The sequence below is a fragment of the Scatophagus argus genome, chromosome 7, assembly GCF_020382885.2.
Source record: "Scatophagus argus isolate fScaArg1 chromosome 7, fScaArg1.pri, whole genome shotgun sequence".
Taxonomy (NCBI): domain Eukaryota; kingdom Metazoa; phylum Chordata; class Actinopteri; family Scatophagidae; genus Scatophagus; species Scatophagus argus.
In genome coordinates this window covers 19,236,266-19,255,763 of record NC_058499.1, presented here as the reverse complement: position 1 = coordinate 19,255,763, position 19,498 = coordinate 19,236,266, and the positions used below count along the sequence as shown (strand labels likewise).

Below are 19,498 nucleotides of genomic sequence, written 5' to 3'. Positions count from 1 at the left end.
GATTTTTGGCAGACATATCATAGTGATATGTTAACGAAACAATACAAATACAAATGAAAATGGATTCCTTCTGTAACACGTTAGCATAATACATTTAAAACAAACTAATGATAATCAAACGTATTTCACAACACGAGTATCAAAACAAACACAGCTCTCCGTCGAGTGACACAAAGATGATACATACCTGTTACCTGTTTTTCCAAATCACTACTAAGTTTTCTTAATTAAATAAAAGCACTTCAAATCATGATTTATTAAATATTTTCGATGGGAATACTCAATTAATTCCAGATTTTGCTTTTTGCTTTGTTCCAAACAAGACAGGTGATCATATGATGGAAGGATTGACCACTTAAAAAGTCAAATACATAATTCCTGACAATGATTCAGTTATGAACATCTGTCAATAAATATTTTCAGGGTTGTTTTGGCTACACACCTCCTAGTAAACATTTCCCTTACAAGGAAATTCAAGGTTTTTTAGAGTTTGATTGAAGTTATTGTAATACGTTCATAAAATACAAACATGTTTTTGTCAGTGACAGAATGAAGTAGTGAAACAAACATGAAACAAATATGTACAATAATTAATCCATCCACTAATCATAACTTGAGGGACGCTAGTGTAAATAGTCTTTTTTCTTTTCTGTACTGTGTACAGCTGTGGATACTTTGTGTATTTATTTCTCTGAATGCACATTTATTCTTTTTTTGTACGCAGTTACTTGTTTTACTGTGTATTTATTCTTTCTGAATGCACATCCTTCCCTTATCCTTGCATGCTTTGCACCCTCTATACCCTGATTGCTGCTGTAATACTGCAATTTCCCAGTTATGGAACTAATGAAGGATTATCTTATCTTATCTTAGTGCACTTACTTCTATGATTAGCCATAATTTTTCCATAGAAAAATATATTCTTACAGATAAAGAGGAGATGAAAACTTCATCAGTAAACATTTATTTCTACCACATAATTATTTTTACCATTAAGCTGTTTGCTTACGGTTACATCTTTTGTTTTCCAACATTCAGAATTTGCTTACTCAATTAAAGTGGCTTAATTACATGCCTCATCTGCATTTTTTTTCCACTGCCAAGTTTGTCCTCATTAGGCCTGAACAAAAGAATATATTACTTGTTAGCTTACTCACAGCGCCTTAAAGGAAGCTAGAGGAGCTGTGCTGCTTTTTCTTACTCTGACGTCACATCACATCACCGACTCCTGCAGACGTGAGGAGCGTCAAACAAAGCAGCAAACAATCTGTGCAGGGTGTTCATCAAGAGGATAAGCACTAATTGAAGGCGATGGTGTGAAGCACACAAATAGATTAGTGCACCGCTTTGCATTGGCTCTTTTGTTTGGTCTGTTTGCATTTCATTACTTTGGCCTTGGAGTTTCTTCAAGAGTTTACAGATACATGCCCCATTACTACGGAACAGCACAGCCCTGTTTTGTGTCCATTTATCACAGCAGAGTTAATTAAAGGAGGAAAAATCCACTGACTTGCTTCTATAAGATGTGAGCAGTAATAGTATCTTTTTTCACCAAGATGATTTTTATTGACAATGATAAACATAACTCTTTCAAGAAAAGTTATTTATTTCTAAGAAATGTACAGTGTAGAAAATACTCCAATCCATTTCCAAAATAATCTGTCGATCAGATAAGAACTTGTAAACCTCACTTAAAAATGAAATGTCTTTTTTTTCCAATACCACCATGCTACTGAGGTAAAAAGACAACTGCTTAAAAACAACAAAAACACTGAGAAAAAAGGAAACGTACACCACATTTATATTAAAACAAGTTCAAAAATGTACAAAAATTCATAAAGAGCAAATAAATATGATTCACATTTAATCACATCTAAATGGTTTTCACTAGTGCAGACATGACAGCAGAGAGGAAAGTGAGAGTTGAATGCACACATCCGATCATCTGGTGCAGATTCTACACACCAGATACACATACACATCCATACACACATACACGCGCACACCATCTGTACACCATAAGACCGTTATCACAACCTCACAGACTTTTAAAATTAACACTGTCCTTCATACATTAGACAGCACAGGAACAAACTACCTCCAAAGTGGCCCTATTAGGCCCACTAAATATTAAAACAATTCCCTATTTTACCAAAATAATGAGTCATCTGTGAGAAGTCTTGTGTGACACATTTAGAAACTGTCTCACAGCTTCTAGCACTTTCCTATTCCATCACCCTTCCTTGAATATTTCCTTACAAGGTACCTACTGCTAAGGAACTCTGCCATAATGCCGCCAAATTTTACGCGGCCCATAACCGACCCTTGGCTGGAACACTGCCTACTGTCTACTTTCAAGAACGTGTAGGCAGGAAGGCATGCAAACTGTACAACCAAACAGACCAATTTACAGAGTCCTGTTTCAGACATATGATGTAATATCTTCCTTGTACTCCAATGATGGCATTAGAATTAAGTAAGAATGAAAGCACTGTCCCATTAAAACCGTAGTGTACGCTGAAAGATTGCTTTTCTTTGACAGGATTTCTGTCAATATGGTAAGGTATTGTAAGGCCATTTCATTATCAGTTCTGTAAGCCTAAAACCTAAAAGGCTGAAATCACACGTTGCTCACAAAATGTTGACCTACGAGTGGCTGGCAGAGGAGGAAAAGGAGCGGTCGGACCATGTAGATGCCACAGACTGGCTAGCTGAGGTAGATTGTGATCTTAATTGTGATGACAAACAGTTTCATCAGATCAATGGGAATGTAGAAGAACACAAATGATGATCCATCTCACTTCTAATAAACTCTGACAAAAATAAGAACAGGATTTTTTTTGAGGGGGGGAATAAAGTCAAATAGCTTGGCAGTGTGCTCAGCCAACCAAATATTGTTATGGACAATGAATACAGACTCTTAAAAGTTCTTCACATGAGGTGGACTGATTGGCCACAGTTGCAGTCCCATTTTCCTAATGCTGCTGCTCCTTCAAATAACGCAGAAAAATACCCGTATATAGGAACTGTACACCCTGAGGATACGTTTAGTATTGACATGGGAAAGAGGAAGCACTTAAAGAAACAACCATGCAAAGAGCTGTGAAAGTACAAAGAACTAACGCTACAATTTGGAAGTGGAATGCAACAAATGTCAAACAACGGGAGGATTCCATGTGTGTTTGTTCTGTGTATGTGCATATACCAGCTAGAGGGACATGTTACTCTCTGACAATTTTAAAAATCCCTCATCTGGGACAAGAGGTAAGGATATATTTTCATACATATATGTGTCTGACCAAAAATAAGACTATCAAAGGCCACTGGATTTGAGGATGTCTAGACTAACAAAATCCATATAGTGCATTTCAAAGGGTAGATACCAATTGCGCCATCTTTGCCAGTCCCTCTCTGCTAATCAAAGACATTCTTAACAATGAAGGCAGCGCTTTGATAGATGCATATAAAGTGTGTTTACTCCACAAACAGAGAAACACTGTAAGAGTTGGGGTGGAAATGGACAGTAAGTGGACTTTTTCAGGATGGTTTATACTCAAATATCAAATATCAATGTTCGTGTCCTTTCACATGCAGCTAATCTGCTGCACACAGTTTATCGTCAACACATTCACTCATACATTCACAAAGGAAACCAAGGCAATTGCAAGGGACCTGTGACTGGGTTAGGGTGACAGTCTCATAGTACCTCCTTTTCTACACCTGAGTTTAAAGATATGGTTGGAAGAGAAAATAGCAGTAAAATCAACAGTCACTCTTGTCTTCATCTCAGTCCTCTTCAGTTCTGCAGTAGCTCTATTGTGCACCACAGGACAAGAGGCTGAGTTCAGTGGCATTTCACCCATTCATATTTTAATGGATTAAAGCAGAGAGGGCTGTCCAGTGTTCTTTAACGCAGTGTCCCCTGTGTTTAACAGGTTGGTCTAGTGGTAAAACACGTCGCTCTTCTGCTGGAGGACCCTTGTTCAAATGTTCCCCATTGGGAAGCAACCAACTCCGCTGAAGTGTCCTCGAGCAAGTTCTGAATCAATACCGGTTCCACAGAGCTGTTCTGTAAGTGACCCTGAGCTCCATTTGTAAAAGGGCAAGTGGAAAGAGAATCGTTCTCCAGGGCTCAATAACATTTCACATTTATTATCTTAGTAATACCAGCTGCCTGGTTGGATGTTCAAGTCCAGTGGTGAGCTAAACAGAGCCAAAAGATTTTGTCCAGTGTAGGAAAATCAGTAAGAGATGTATGTGGTGCAAAGCGTCTCTTAAACAGTCTCTGTCAACCCAGTCAGCATTCTTCCTGCTGGCTCAGTGCTTTGTCCAGATGTTCCTTGATAATAATATGTCTGAAAGGAGAAGAAGAACAATAAGTTAAACATCTATAATGTGAGCACATTCACTGACACACAACATGAATGTGACTCGACAGCATCATGGTATCATTTCTGTGTACTGGTTCCTTCAGAGATGTGTGAATGTCTTTTGGCAGCATGGTCATATCCTTAGGAGCAGGTAACTATGGCACTGTATTTATATTTTAAAAAAGGGTGATAAAATATGAAATCGCTTGTCACTCACTTTGATATGGTAATGGTCACACTCCTTGTTTATTGCCAGGACCACCTGGAGCAGCCATCATCTGCTGCCTGTTACCAAAACAACAACAAAAATGATTTTTTTGACATTTAACATTTCTGTTAACTCTTAAAAGGTCAGCTTGCCACCAGCAGGATATGAAGCTTCATAAAGGCTGTGTTACTGTGGTCACATTTGGTAAGAAAAGTCACTCTGTCTCTGCAAACAACAATTATTAGGGGATGGGGGATCATTGCACAGTGATTTATTGAGATTCTGTTTGTTGTGGAGTGCATGGGGTCTGCCGGGAGCAGTACTGGTTGCATAGTCTCACAGCAGCAGGGAGGAAGGACCTGTGGTTATGCTACGTCACACACTTGGGGTGAAGCAACCTGCCACTGAAGGATCTGCACAGTTCTGTCAGAGTCTCATGCAGGGGGTGGGAGTCCTTCTCCATAAGAGAGGATAGCTTGGCTATCACCTCTCTCTCCGACCACCAGCATTGGGTCGAGGGGTCTCCCTGGGAAGGAGCTGGCCGTCCTGATGATTTTATGTAGTCTCTTCCTGTCTGCAGTAGAGGTGCTGCTGCCCCAGCAGACCACACCACAGAATAGGGCTGACGCAACCACAGAGTCCAAAAATTAATTTTACTGATTAAATATTTGGTCAATAAAATGTCAGAAAATGCCCATTGGAATTTCTGTGAACCTAATGTGGCACCTTCAAATTTTGTGTGACTAACACTCTAGATTTTCAAGATATTCAGTATGGTACAACAGAGAAAATGGCAAATCATCACATTTAAGAAGCTACAAATGATTTTTTTTTGTTTGACAAATGACTTAAAGGAATTAAAATCATGTATCAAATTGCTGTTGAGTATGTTCCAGTTGATCAGTTTATCATATCAGCACTACAAGGGATGCTGAGTAATCTTGTGGCAAAGAAAAAACTGGGAATTATCACCAATCACATGACGACTGCAGGTCACAGGTTATTAGGTGTGGGCCAAAGGCCATGAAAATGCCACAGCAAAGAGAATGGCATCTGTGACAATCCAAATTAAGGCAAAATGTGGTGATATTTGTTTTGCCACAGCCATCTATTTATGTTATTACAAATACGCTTAAATTGGATTTTATTATTTTATTATTTTTTCAGTGCTAGCTTAATGTTCACTAAAGTGTCCTGAGTTCCTTCACATTAGGTTGCTCTCAATGGGATTGACTTTGACTATGTAAACAAAAGTATTTTGACTGTGAAACAAAAGTAGCCTTATAGAATAACATAGCTCAAACAGAAAAGCACTAACTCAGACATAAAACTATGATACAGAAAGAACAATAATATATAAAAACTTAGACTATAAGTGACACAGGAATGGATAAATCATTTTACCCTGGGTGTAGAAAGTGTTCTGGTGCCAGGCCCCTTTGCTGAATCATCATGCCCTGGAAGTGCCCTGCAGGCCGGGGGTGTCTGTACATTGCCATGCGTGTCTGACCTGGGGAGTAAGGAAGCTGTTGGGGCCGCTGCAGAGCCTCCATCAGGTGCGGATGAGGCCTTTGGGCAGCATAGCGTCCTGCATCAGGGTATGGCTGGCCAGGGTAAGGTGGTCCGCTGCCACCTCCATGGGCCTGAGACATCATATGGGGTGGAGGAACACCGCCTTGCTGCATCCCAGGATGGACGGCACGAGGGTCATACATGAAGCCAGACATCACATGTACAGCAGAGGCAGGAGGGTGTTGTTGAGGTGGCTGGGTGCTATGGTGACGGGCGGCAGCATTGTGACTGTCGAGGTCCAGGATTTCTTTTGGGCTCTCAGGGCGCTCTGAGCTCTCTGTATGAGCCTGCTTTGCTGGGCTGCCACCCCTGCTGCTGCCTCCACTTGCCTGCTCCCTGTTTTCACACTTGCCCTCCTCTAAGCCTCCAGGGTGTGGCCCTACTTCAGACACAGGGCCAGGGGACACCAAACTAGCAACACTGGAGCTCTCAGAGCCCAGTGGCGACGCACTGTTCTCCTTTAACTGACTGCTGCCTCTAGCACTAGCTACCGGTAGGTAGGCATTGGGTGGCATCGGCTGGCGAGGCTGATAATGAGATGGATGCCACTCCTCTGCAGGATAGCTCCCTCTGCTGTTGGCCTGGTTATGGGGCTGAGCTTGGGGATGGAGTTGAGGGTAGTAGTGTTGCTGCTGGTACTCATGAGGTGGGTACATGTTGGGGTGGGCCTGAGGGTGTTGTTGACGTGGCATGCGGTAGGTGTAGGCATTCCCTCCCTGCTGGTGGTAGGTGGGGTGATGAGCAGGATTGTGGAGGGGATTAATGGGCTGGTTGTGATAAGTGTGATGAGCAGATGGAGGCATGGCTCTGGTTATGTTTGTCTGGCTGAAGTGTGGATGGTTTCCCATGCGAAACGATCCCATGGCTCCATTTGTCTGGCCCTGGGAATGTGGATGTATGACTGGATGTTGTGCTGGTGCTGACTCTCTCTGAGCCTGCATACCTTGGTTACTACCCACCAGCATGGTTTGATGATGATTGGGGCTAAAAGGCTGGTGTTTATAAATTCCATTTACAGGCCCAGATTTCAATATGGTGTGCTGTGGAGGAATGAAAGTGCTTTCTGTGTCTGGTCTACCTGTAGGCTCACTAGGTCTTTGATCTCCATGGTCTGCTGGACTAGGCTGGGAAGGTAATCGTGGAGTAGGATGACTGGGTGGTAATGAGGTGAGAGGGGCTGGCTGAAGGGGTGCAGGCTGGGCTGGACTGTTTTGTGTAGGAGGTTGTGGAGATGTGTTTTGAGGGACATGACGAGGAGTTAGCAGAGAATCGTGTGGCTGTCTGTTCTGGTTCATCTGCTGGGGAGAGCTCTGAGGGTTGCATTGAGGAGGTGTACTCGGGGTTGACTGAGTTTGCTGCTCTTTTTGGATGTTCCGCTGATGACCATTCTGCATGTGTGCCAAGTTGTTCTCTGACATTTGCTGTGTGGAGTAATGAGATGCTGTCACATGCAGCGGCTGCATGTTCTGGTGAATGAGTGCAGGGCTCGGTGTTTTTTGCTGTGGACTGTTTTCTGTGTGCTGAGGGACTTTGGATAGAGCTGGGAGGTCAGTGGAGCTGTTGCCACTTGTGTTGAGATGGGTCGAAACAGTAGTGGCACTAATGTGTTGAGGGGGACTGTGACTGGCAGATAGCGTCTGGCCATCTACCTCCTGCTTGTGGCTCTCTGCTGAACTCTGTGGGAGCCCTGGCCCAGACAGTTTCTCCTGTGATTTGCCTGTGTTAGGGGCTGGGGGGCTCTTTATTCCCTCTGTTGACCCTGCCCGGTGTCCTGTGGGGCTAGGAATGGATGGGTGCTCTCGGTCAATTGATGCATTGTTTTTATGTGATGACGCTTCATCAGAAAGTTTGTTGGCAGCCATTTCCTTCTCTGATGTTCCATCTGGTAACAGACAGAATAATGAAAGAAAAGTTAGTGTCAACATAGAAATGGGAGGGATAGCACTGAAGATTGGTTAATTATTATTACAACAAGCTATCAAGTCAGTATCATTGCATAATGCGGTGTACTGCCAAATAACATAAAACAGACAGAACAGACAAGGTGACAACCAACATCTGTGTTATCCAAACCATTCAGATGAACAACAGAAAAAAAAAATAGCAAATTAGAAATGTAACCATGTCCTGTTCCATTCCTTTCAAATGAGAATGCAAACATATTTGTATGGTTGCTTGTGAGGCTTGAACTGATGATGTGCCATCTCTCTTCTACTCCCAGCAAGGAATTACACTAAACCAATTAATATTCAATTTGTCACTTACTGTAAAAAACAATCACAATCAAATTGCAAAAAGCACTTGAAACAGAGAACAAGCAAGGATGGGGGGTTTTGCTGACTAACAAACTGAGAGACTACAGTCTAGAAAGAATATTTTTTGTAGAAATAGGTTAGACTGTGCTTTGGTTCCTTCCTGCAGAATGTGCTGGTGAATATGCTGGTGAAATACTAAGAGAGAAGGTCAGGTCTACCTTTGGGCTGCATGTCTGTCTGCTGGGAAGGCTGGCTGTCTGGCCCATTGTCTCTAGTAGGATGCAGCAGCTGAACCTCAGGGGCAGGGGGAGGCTGCTGAGAGGGGTGAGTTGGGATGCTGCCAATTCCTGATGGGGGCCCAGGCTGCTGAAAGTTGCCCATGTGCTGATGAGGGGCACCAGCAGGCGGTCCAGAAGAGGCTGACAGCTGCTGCAGGGCCAGCATCTCTGGGCTTTCCAGCATGGAAGCCAAGCATGTTCTGCCAGAGGAGTCTGGATGGGGAACAGGGGGACGAGTGGACATGGTCGCTGGGGAGCTGACTGCTGCAGACATTTGATACTGGGCATTGGGAGGAGGGTGGGGGTACCCAGCAGCTTCGGGCCATGGTTTATGTCCCACTGGAGGGGGGACTCCACCGTAACTAAAGTTGCGTTGGTTCACCATGTTGGGATCTTGCATGCGCATCCCATTAGATCTCTCCTGATGATTCATACTAGTCCACATGTTGGGTAGGCCCATACCAGGAGGCCTCAAGCCTCCATAGTTGTGTTGAGGTGATCCTTCTGGCCCTGAAAATCTATTGGCCATGGGGTGCATGTTGTGGCCCTCTGGACGGTGGTGGGATGGATACATACTGGCTTCCGGAGGAGGACCAGGCTGAAGGGCCATGGGACGTGGACCCAGAGACGGGCCATGAGTTGGACCCATATAGGGGTGCTGCTGCTGGACAGAATCTGGGCCCACTGGATACCGAGGACCCATGTGATGTCCTTCAATCATCCGATGCTGGGGAGAAAGAAAAACAAAGATGCGTATGGGTCCATCTGTATCACTATGCAGCATCAAGATACAAATTTGACAGAACAAATTTCAGGAGACCCGATAGACACATTAAGGTGGTCCCTCAGTAAAAACTGTAACATTGCTATAATTAATTTTAGATGTAATTGTGCCTGTTTACCTGCATGTTAAAGCTGGGGGGCAAGTTGTTCAATCTGGGATCTCCATGCCTGGGAATGTGAGCTGGGTAAGCAAAGCGGGGATCCATGGCCATTCTTTGGGCATACATGTGTGGACCATGAGGACCAACAGGACCAGGTGGACGATGAAGCTGGTAAAATAAATGGGAGAATTTACTATTTAAGTTCTTCTCCAGACAGAAATCAAGAGAAAAAAAAAACACCCCAAAGCTTAAGGCGTTCATATCACTGGTTAACGTATTGTAAGGGACAAGTGATAACTTAGGTGCATAGGTTTTAAGAATTGTAGAGTAAATTTGAAAAACAAGCAAACTTGTGGATACCTGTTGCCTTGGGTGGTACATGCCCCTCATATCTCCTTCAGGGTTAGGCAGCTGGCTTGGGGGTAGACTGTGTGGGTGAGGAGGGCCATTGGTCCAGTGAGGAGGAAGACGTGGTCTTTTTGGTTTACTGTTCTCTTCCTCTGAGAGTGTGCTGCACTGGCCTCCCTGGGAGTTTCGCTTACGTTGGACTTGCTCAGTGGCCTTGATTAGACTTTCAGGTCCCAAATGTTTACTGTTACGATTGCGCTTTTTGTCCTTGCGCTCCTTTTCTTCCCTGTTGATGTGGAATTCCTCATCTGTGTCGCCATCCTCTGATGGAAAGTGTTTCAATAAGGCCCGGCTAAAACACCGTTCTAGGGACTCTGCCATGATAGTGTATTCTGGGGAAAGGCAGACAAATAACAACTATGATTATATAATAAAACTCATAAAACATCATACACACAACCACATCCTCTGTACCATTATACAGAACCACACACACTTCATCTGTCAGTCATTCCCTTAAGCTCAAACCAATACAGAGGTCATGTGCCCATAGAAACACACTTGCTTCTCTATTCTCAGACCAGCGCTGGCAGGCTGACCAGGTCAGAGGGCATAGGTTGACCCCTGCATCTCCAACCCATTCCTCCTCCTCCTTCTCTTGCTCCACCCTGGGCCCCCTTACTACCCTCCTCCCCCTATCCCTGGGGAGAATATTCAGTTGAATGGATGGCTCCAGACAAGGGGCTTAGGGGCTGGAATGTTTCTCTGGCACTACAGGGCTCAGATCCCCCTGAGCACCAGAGCACAGCTCAATCACTCCCCATTAATCACTGTCAAGGGTGCCCTGGCCCCGGCCCCAACACATCACTAAGTCTGGCCCCATTTCTTTTGCTCTCTCTCCCACTCTCACCCAAAAAGGTTCATACATACATACACTTTCTCACAACATACAGCAACTAAAATGGATTTTGATGTATTCATTTTATGCAGAGGCCAAATTCTTAATGGAGGAAGCATGAATTTTGGGGTGGAGTCGCTTTGTGTTAAGTGTGACTGTGTTTATTTACCACTGTCTTCTCCATTGTACTCAACACAGTTTTCAAACATGAGCTTCACATCAGCAACAAACTCCTCCTTAGCAATGTACTCCCCATCATTGAGCTTCTTTTCAATGGTGGACAGGTCCATGGGAGTCTGAGGGGATTTAAAGAATGGTAAAGTTAAAAAAAACTAAAAGAAAAACCTCAGGTAATATAATAACTGTGGTTGAATGCATTACTTATGTTATGCACCACACACATACAAATACAATATCACACATACACCATTAACTACTATTACATGTTTTCAGTACCTTGATGATTTCATGGTAATTGGGGGCATAGGAGTCATCTACAGGTTCCAAGAAAGGCCAAGCGTCTTTATGGCCTTTCAAGGCCTCAAGCACTGGAGAAAGAGAGATCTGACATTAGAACAAATATTGAAGGAGGCTGAGATAAAACAAGAACCTTGAGTAAGCACTCATTATGCATACCTTTGAATAGAGCAGTGTAGTCGTCATCAATTTCATAGCTGAAATTTCAATCAGACAACATGTTACACATAATCATCCTTGAGTTATTCAAATACAAAATGAAATCTCCCATCAAACACACTATGGCTCTTACAATTCCTTATTCCTGCGTGTCCTGTGGACAGGTGAAGAGGGTTCTAGATTCAGGAGTTCGGGTGGCAGCTCTTTCCCTTGAGACAGCAACCAGGCCTTTTCCTCTCGCATCTTCCGCCTCTTGGCTCGCTCTAAGAGAGAGAAGGATGAACATTGGGGGCAATTAGAGGAACAAACAATTTAAAAAAAAACACCAGGCTCAGGAGGTTGCAGGGAAACAATGTATTTTTTTCCAGGCCCTTGAAATACAGTTTAAAATTGCACTTGCTGCCAATTGAGGCATTAGGGAGAGTCAACGAAAACCAGGCTTTGGCCATCAGAGTCAGCTGCAGCTCAGATAAGCATAAAGAAAACGATTCCTCAGTCATCTTTTCTCTAGCCAAGTTGATCAAAAGAGCAGAACAGAGCAGAGCAGAGAGAGTGCATATGTATCGCTGCTTTATCTTTTAACATGAGAGGCCTGCCAGCCCCCCTGCCGTGTGGATTAAAGAGATTTGAGGGAGGATTCCACATATGCAATCCACACAGAGAGCACGCCAGGTCCTGCTGTTCATCTATAATACATTAATGAGGCTCCTCCACTGAAGCACAATCAGCAGTTCATTAACCCTTGACAGATGACATCAGAGGGGGGGGAGAAAAGGAGAAGTGATCCTGTGATTAAAGACCCTGAACATTCCCTCTCACAGTCTCTGTGTACTGTACATAAATCACAAAGCTTTGAGTGCTGTTACACCAATGCAGATTTTTGTGCCACTGAGAGCCAAACCACAGCAATGGAGACTGATTGATTGAATGTCTGTGCATGGGGTGCTCTTCACAATCTCTCATTGGAAGAAGAGAAAGGAAGCCCCAAACCTGCTGCTGACAGGTCACTGAGGAAAGAATGTGAAATTATTGCTGGTCCCATTTTTATTTTGGAATATGATTTGTAAGTATGTGAGCTTACTACACTATGACAGGGATATTACTACTTTTTGCACAGAACTGAACTCTCACATCTTTCAGTTTGCGTTCCATCCCTCCACAGAGCCATCCATCTTACCCTCCACAGCTTTGATCTTTTCCATCTTTTCTCTCTGTTGTTCTTCCTGCTGAAGTCTTTCCTCCTCTCGTCGCTGCTCGGCCAGCAGGACCTGCCTGTCCATCTCTTCATCTTTCTTCTTCCCCTCCTCTGCTATGGCCTCCAGGTTGTCCTGAATACATCCACACAAACACATCAGTCTACTATGGACTCTTGGATACGTAGAAGCTAAAAGTTGGACATCTTTTGTTCATATAACAGTCGAAGTAATGAACAGAAGCAACCCAGACAACTGGTAAAACACAAACCCCAAAATATTGCTAGGGGGGAATAAACACCTCACTAAACCAGAATGTATTACAGTAGCTAAAAACAAATGTGCACAATATTTTGTGGAAAGAGGAATTGTTCAATTTAAAATAAATACAACATATTATGTGCAAATTGGGCATTTTATGTTGTTTCATTGCCTACAATAGCAGTATACCTGTACTCTGTAATAATATTAGAAACATGTACAAACACACACAATACCTCCTCTTGGCTAATGTGTTTTTCAGACAATCGTTGTGATGTGCGAACCAGGGTTGGCTCTAGTAGCTTCTGTTTCTGCTCCCGCACCTGGGGAAAAAAAAGAAAAGAAAAGAAAAAAAAAAAGTTAAAAAAGAGACACAAGGCAATCACATTCAGAACCTGCTACCACTCACTTTAATAAGCAGCATATCATATGACAACTGAAGACACTTGTTTTTTTTCTGACAATGATAATCAAAATTTCAAATCATTCAGATTTTTCATTAACAATCTATAATTTTAATATCTGAATGACATACATGGACATGCCTCTCATTTAAGTGCCCACCAGATTACTGATTGAGTCTTCAAGACCGAAAGACAGACAACCACACACAAGCCAACACACTGACAGGCCCTGGGGGAGTTGTGTTAAGTATCAAGGGGTAACTGGCTCTGCCCCCTCCCCCAGTCATCCCATCCATTTTGCTGGATACATTCCCCACATTTCCCTGGGGGTGACAGACAAACTTAGCGTTAAAAGAAAAAACAAAAAACATAACAAATCAAACCCTGTGTACTCCCCATGACTCCACTGATGTAAGGATGAGCTCCAGAAATGGAACAGAAGAGGTCATGTAAAGGCTTACTGATCAGTCTGACAGATGCATTACACATCGATATGACAACTAACAGCCAATCCTCTAATTTTTGAGCATGATATTTTCAGGCCTTCAGCATGCATCTTGAAAACATTCTACAATCCATATTTGAATCCATATTAATAACATCATTAGTGATCCAGATATAGCAAACTGTAAAGGAGGGAAATACTGGCCAACAGGGAGATCTAAGTAGATCTCTTGAAAGCCTGTCTATATCAGGGACTGGCCTCTGAAGCTCCTGTCAGAGTTCATCAGGGAAGCCTGACTGTGAATAACTGCCAGCCTGGCACAGCCAAGGGGACTGGGAGTTGTCACCACCAGGCTTCTGACCATTCATAAAACAAAGATGGGACACCTAAAAATGCATTAGCAGTAGCAGCTGTACAAATGCCTGTGCATGTGTGCAGAGGAAAGAAAGAAAAATGTTCATGCTCTGATCTAGAGTGCCCTGCATAATTCTGTCTGCACTCCATCTCTGCATTGTCTTAGTGTGAAGCACTGGCATATCCTGGGGCTACACAATTCCTCCCTACATTACCACCAGCACTAAATCCACCCCCTCCTCCATCCAGCATGCACAAGATGGAGTGCCTCTGGTGTCACCACTTAGAGAGGTCGAGAGAATCCTGCAGCACAGAAGAGCTGTCATTCAAGAGGCTCCATCCTGCCTCAAGGTGAGCTCCCGCTTGCTGTCAGTGTCCCCTGAGGGAAGGACTCAAGAGGCTATGCACAGTGTGTATTAGACACGCTTGTTTGCACACACATATTACAAGAGATCTAGTTATGGAAAATACATACAGACACTACACTATCACTTCAGTTTTGAGAATTGCCGGATGATTGAGGTAGTTTTGGACTACTGGTGAAATAAAAGCAGCAATTCTGGAAAATTTGTCCCTCATATGCTGTGTAGTTTTAAATATCACCATGTCAATGTACTAATTAGACACTTCCCAATAACAAACTAAAAAAGACAGCCATCTTTCCTTAGTGTTTCCCTTCTGGCTACTGCAAAAATTTGGTCTTAAACAGAATATCAAGCACAGGGTAACATAATTAATAGGCAAGTTATTTTGATCTCCTGCTGTGAGACATCAGTGGAATTTATTTGCATATAAGAAGAACATCAGGGGGTGCACTTCCATTTAAGCAAGTGTGTTTTTGAGCTAAGTAATTAGTTTTCTCCCACTCTGTGATCATGCCTGATAAAGACTGTGTAAAGTGGAAAGTTTTGTTTTCTCTTTAAGTCTAACATGCTGTAGTGGAATGTCATGCTTTCAAAAATGAATGTAGAATGAATACAAAAGCAAATAACAAGCACAAAAATATCTACTATATATATATATATAAATATCTATATGCACCTCTACTGACCAGCATCATTTAAAAAAAATACTAGAATGCTTCACCTATATTCTACATGGAGAAAAGTCCTTCCAAGTACAACATATGGCAGTACTAGTAGCACAGCTGAGTGCACAGTCAGTGATGGACAAGACAAGGGACGGACTCGGTTTCTATGGCAACATTCAGTACTAGTTATATATCACAAGAGTGGGAAGGAGCCAACCATCTTTACACAAAACGATAAAAAAGGCACTACTTCAGATTTGACTTGACTGAAATTAATTCCATTGCAAGGTATGGGAAAGGTGAGAGGAAGATTGAGTGGGTAGTATTGACTCTGACTCATGCTTGCTATGTTGATAATCTCCTACTCAGGTACTTCACATACATTCCAGAAAAGATATGATAGACAAATAAGCATGATCCAATGACTGGCCAACCCCCATGGAGTTGATATACAGAACCTGTGCATTCATTCTTCCTAGCTAGCACTAACTAAAGATAGTTCTTCACAGTCAGGCTTTAGTTATAGACTTTTGGCTTCATTACCATGGGTCTATAACTCAAAGTGACACACCAACAGAGAAGTACCACCCAGCACACTAACATGCTTACACGTCAGCCCATAGTTTTTTCACCACACAAGCTCTAGGATCTGCAAAACTCAGGGTTTTTCTGTGTGCAGAAGGACTTGACAATGAAAGTTAACTTAAAACTTAGGTAATTAGTAGTGTACATGGTTTTTTGAGTTAAAATGAAAATAGTTTAGAACATAGTTTAAACATAACGCCATGATCACTACAGTATGTGTACTGGACATAGGTCTGTAGTCAAATTTGCCAGAATAGGAAGCAAAAAACAGAATTTGCATCTTTAGATGTTAACAGTGGCACCACGGCTAGATTTGGACACTGTTGTCATATTGGCTCTAGTGGCTGACAAACTCTGTCCAGACTCCATCTAAGAGGAGATACTATGAAATGCTGCAATAGGGACTGATGGCTGTGGTGTCTCTGGCATCTGACCTTGTGCTCAATCATGCTGCTGATCTCTGGCAGGAAGTTCTGGCTGATAACACGGTAGAGGTGGCGGTCCTGTGGGGAGGTTTTGTCCTTGATGCTCTCTGCCAGACTGACCCATTGTTCCTCTGTATCACACACAAGGGACCAAGTGCCTCGCTTGTGACCTGGTAGAAGCAAAGAGGAGAGACATTGGCTTGCTGATTCTAATAAAAATGTGTAGGGATGATTAAAATCAGTTACACTGGCAGTCAAAACTGAAATAAAGCATAAACACACTGAGACCTTGATGTAGTCAACATGACAATGAAACTAGTTGTATTCAAGAGATTCTTTCACCTGTGCTCGGTCGGACATCTTCTAGACCATTTTCTATCTTCACTTCTGTTTTCACTTCCGTCGCTTCACTCTCCACATCACTGAAAGGTAAAAAAAAAAAAACATTTGAGACTATTAGGCTTTCGGGACATTAGATTTGACTCTTGTGTATGTATAATTTAAGACATTTATCTCAGTGAAACCAAGTAATTCTTTTGCCTTCCGCTAATCTTTTAGTTTCTTTTCACTTAAAGCCTAGTCTAAACTGTACAGCAGTGAAGATGAGAAGTTAAGTTTAGGAATACAAAAACACATAATGTTATACATGTGACTGATCTATGATATCCAAGCTTTCCTGAAGAGCCAATTATAATACAAGGAGTTAGAAGCAGTTGAGCATATGAAGTCATTAAATACTTTATTAATCATTCATTAGATTTCAGATTGAGCAGTAGGCTATAGGTCAGTCAACAACTGGCAGGGAGCAAAGGACAATGATAACAGAAGTCCACAAAAATGTGATCGTGTATCAGCTTTTACAGCTTCGTTATTTTAAATTTTATACACGACTTTACAAACTCTAACTCACATCTATATACTCAAAGACCACATGGCAAACAAACATGGCTTCTGCCCTGACAGTTAAATCCATGTTTAACCGGTACATCTGTGCAACACATGCACAACTACACAAGTAAGCACTTCTCTGCAATGGGCTATTGGCACTGACATCAGACAAAAATGTTTTGAAACCTTATCTGAGGGTCTTCAAGTTTTTTCTTCTTTGGTGGTCTTCCCCTTTTCTTCTTCTCTGGTAATGTTAGCTCAGCGAGCTCACTGTTAGAAAAAGAACAAGAAGTAGAAAATAACTCTTTTAACAAGGGTAATTAGCAATTGGAGACATATAATTAACTCTAAACAGTCCTGTAAACAAGTGTCAAACTACTACTGCAATTACACACTTTTACCACACACTGTAGCCAGGCACAGAAAACAGGATCAGTGACATAACATTAACTGTTGATGTACTGAACAGAGACACAGGGTGTTTACCTGATCTTCTCTGCTTTCCTCTTGACTGGCTCTTCCTTGTACATACGAGTGCCATAAAAGTACCAGTAGAGGGCTCCATTTCCATCCTGCCCCAGTGGTTCCACCCTCAGACTGTCTGCATCCAGTCCCTGATGGAGGGGGACATTACATTTATCAAATCATGTGTAGGATTGTGATTTTAAATCATCAGTCATGAGCGGGTGATGTCATTCGGTCCATTGAGCCTATACAGCTGTAAAACATTTACTGACACGAAGCACTTTTAGTGTCTTATCAAGTGCATTCATAAATTGAGTCAGATAAATTATTTTTGAAAATCTTTTCTCAAAAGAAAATATATTAAAGGAAATTATAATCTGACAGACAGCACGGGGGTAAAACTGTCAGTTTATCATTTGCCAGGATATATGATGGGCTACTGTCCAAGAGGTTATCTTTGTCAGGTGTGATAGAAAGCTACATCACCTGTAACATTAAGACTGCTAGCATTCTGTTACGAATCGATATTTAAATGAAAATCTGACAACTCCTCTTCAGGGCTGCAGTAAAAGCACCTGAGTAATGTTATTAATCGATTAAAATAATGAAATTCTTATGGTGTGTTCCTCTGTTGCTCACCCTGAGGTTTCTCCCATTTTTTCCTGTTAAAGGTTTTTCTGGGAGTTTTTCCTTAGTCGATGTGAGAGTTGAAGGGCAGAGGATGTTGTTATGATGTTATGTAAAGCCCTTTGAGACAAACTGCTTGTAAAAATGGGCTATACAAATAAAGTCGTCTTGTCGTGGTGTTTAAAAATTCACTGACCCCGTTCTGGATTAGAGTACTCATTAAAACTACTTCCAAAAAGGTAAAAATACATAAATAATTTTTTTCTTTAATTTTAATAAATTAAAGAAGTAGCTCATTTTTCATTCACTAATCATAAAGTGCCAATGGGAAACAATGCTAATAGGCTTGGTACTGGCATATTTCTGTGGTTACGCATTAGCTAACGTAGCTTCACTGTGCATCTGTGCACGGATGCATGAAATCTAATACATTTATGATGATGGTGATGATTTTGTTTACCTTAAGCAGATCAAAGACATCAGCAGCATCCAGACGGTAGTCGCACAGTCGATGCAGCAGTTCTACCTGAGTGCGAGGAGGGAGATTCTCAAAGGTGTCCTCTCGGAGAGGGTTGGGCTTCCCTTCTTCCAGTTCCCACCGGTAGCTGATGATGTCGTCCAGGTAACTGCTAAATGCGTGGGGGCTGAAAGGTAGAGTCCAAGAACAGAGGTGAGACAGAGAGTGGGGATAGGCAGGGCTCAACAATAAGGACTGCCTGCTTGCCAGGGGCCAGTACTTCCCACTGCAGGCTAGGAAATCTAGCAACACAATTAATCTTTTTTTTTTTTATCTGGAACTGCTCATGAAAGTACTAGGTGTACTTATACAGGAATCAGCAGCTAACATTCTTGTGGTTGATGTACCATTATATTATCACTTCGATCATTTGTTGATGCGTTGTCTTCCTGTATCTGTCATTGTGGGTGTCTGCATCAATTCTATTTTTTTGCTTGGCAGAATAAGAAAAATAAGCCATTCTGCGGCAGAATGACTCCTATTTTCTCCACCTAAGATCCTTCATATTTTTCCTAGTATAGACAGTTGATACAGAGCAGTTTACTTTCTGTGGGTTTAGTACATGTCTTATATCTGCCCTACATTTGACTTGTGGTTTATTGCACTTTGTTTTGAAGCAATTGTTATTTCCTTAGTTTGTTTCACAAGTGATCATTAGTAAGTCAGGTAGGCGCATTCTCTCTAAAGCCATGTGAAACTATACATACACACACAAACACACACACATATTCCATTTCATTCCAAAGATGTTTGATGGGGTTGAGGTCAGGGCTCTGTGTGGGCCAGTCAAGTTCTTCACACCAAACTCATCCACCCATGTCTTGCACTGGGGCACAGTCATGCTGAAATAGAAAA

At 42.3% G+C, this 19,498-nt stretch overlaps 1 protein-coding gene across 2 annotated transcripts in view; it reads right to left on the bottom strand.

Moving 5' to 3' along the window:
- Positions 1 to 1,588: 1,588 nt before the first annotated feature.
- The window catches only part of LOC124061552 (cat eye syndrome critical region protein 2 homolog), a 37,851-nt gene continuing 19,941 nt past the window's right edge, over positions 1,589 to 19,498 (bottom strand). Inside the window, exons 3-19 of one of the 2 annotated variants that reach the window (XM_046393471.1) lie at positions 18,587 to 18,770; positions 17,521 to 17,648; positions 17,221 to 17,304; positions 16,489 to 16,568; positions 16,156 to 16,316; positions 13,140 to 13,226; positions 12,627 to 12,777; positions 11,583 to 11,712; positions 11,450 to 11,487; positions 11,270 to 11,361; positions 10,983 to 11,109; positions 9,928 to 10,307; positions 9,586 to 9,735; positions 8,624 to 9,410; positions 5,983 to 8,032; positions 4,588 to 4,655; positions 1,589 to 4,355 (exon numbers count right to left, since the gene is read on the bottom strand). In XM_046393471.1, coding sequence (XP_046249427.1) covers positions 4,604 to 4,655; positions 5,983 to 8,032; positions 8,624 to 9,410; positions 9,586 to 9,735; positions 9,928 to 10,307; positions 10,983 to 11,109; positions 11,270 to 11,361; positions 11,450 to 11,487; positions 11,583 to 11,712; positions 12,627 to 12,777; positions 13,140 to 13,226; positions 16,156 to 16,316; positions 16,489 to 16,568; positions 17,221 to 17,304; positions 17,521 to 17,648; positions 18,587 to 18,770 — 4,681 coding nt within the window. In that variant the 3' untranslated portion in view covers positions 1,589 to 4,355; positions 4,588 to 4,603. Of the gene's footprint in view, positions 4,356 to 4,587; positions 4,656 to 5,982; positions 8,033 to 8,623; positions 9,411 to 9,585; positions 9,736 to 9,927; positions 10,308 to 10,982; positions 11,110 to 11,269; positions 11,362 to 11,449; positions 11,488 to 11,582; positions 11,713 to 12,626; positions 12,778 to 13,139; positions 13,227 to 16,155; positions 16,317 to 16,488; positions 16,569 to 17,220; positions 17,308 to 17,520; positions 17,649 to 18,586; positions 18,771 to 19,498 lie in introns of both variants that reach the window. The other variant, XM_046393469.1, reaches the window with a different exon arrangement.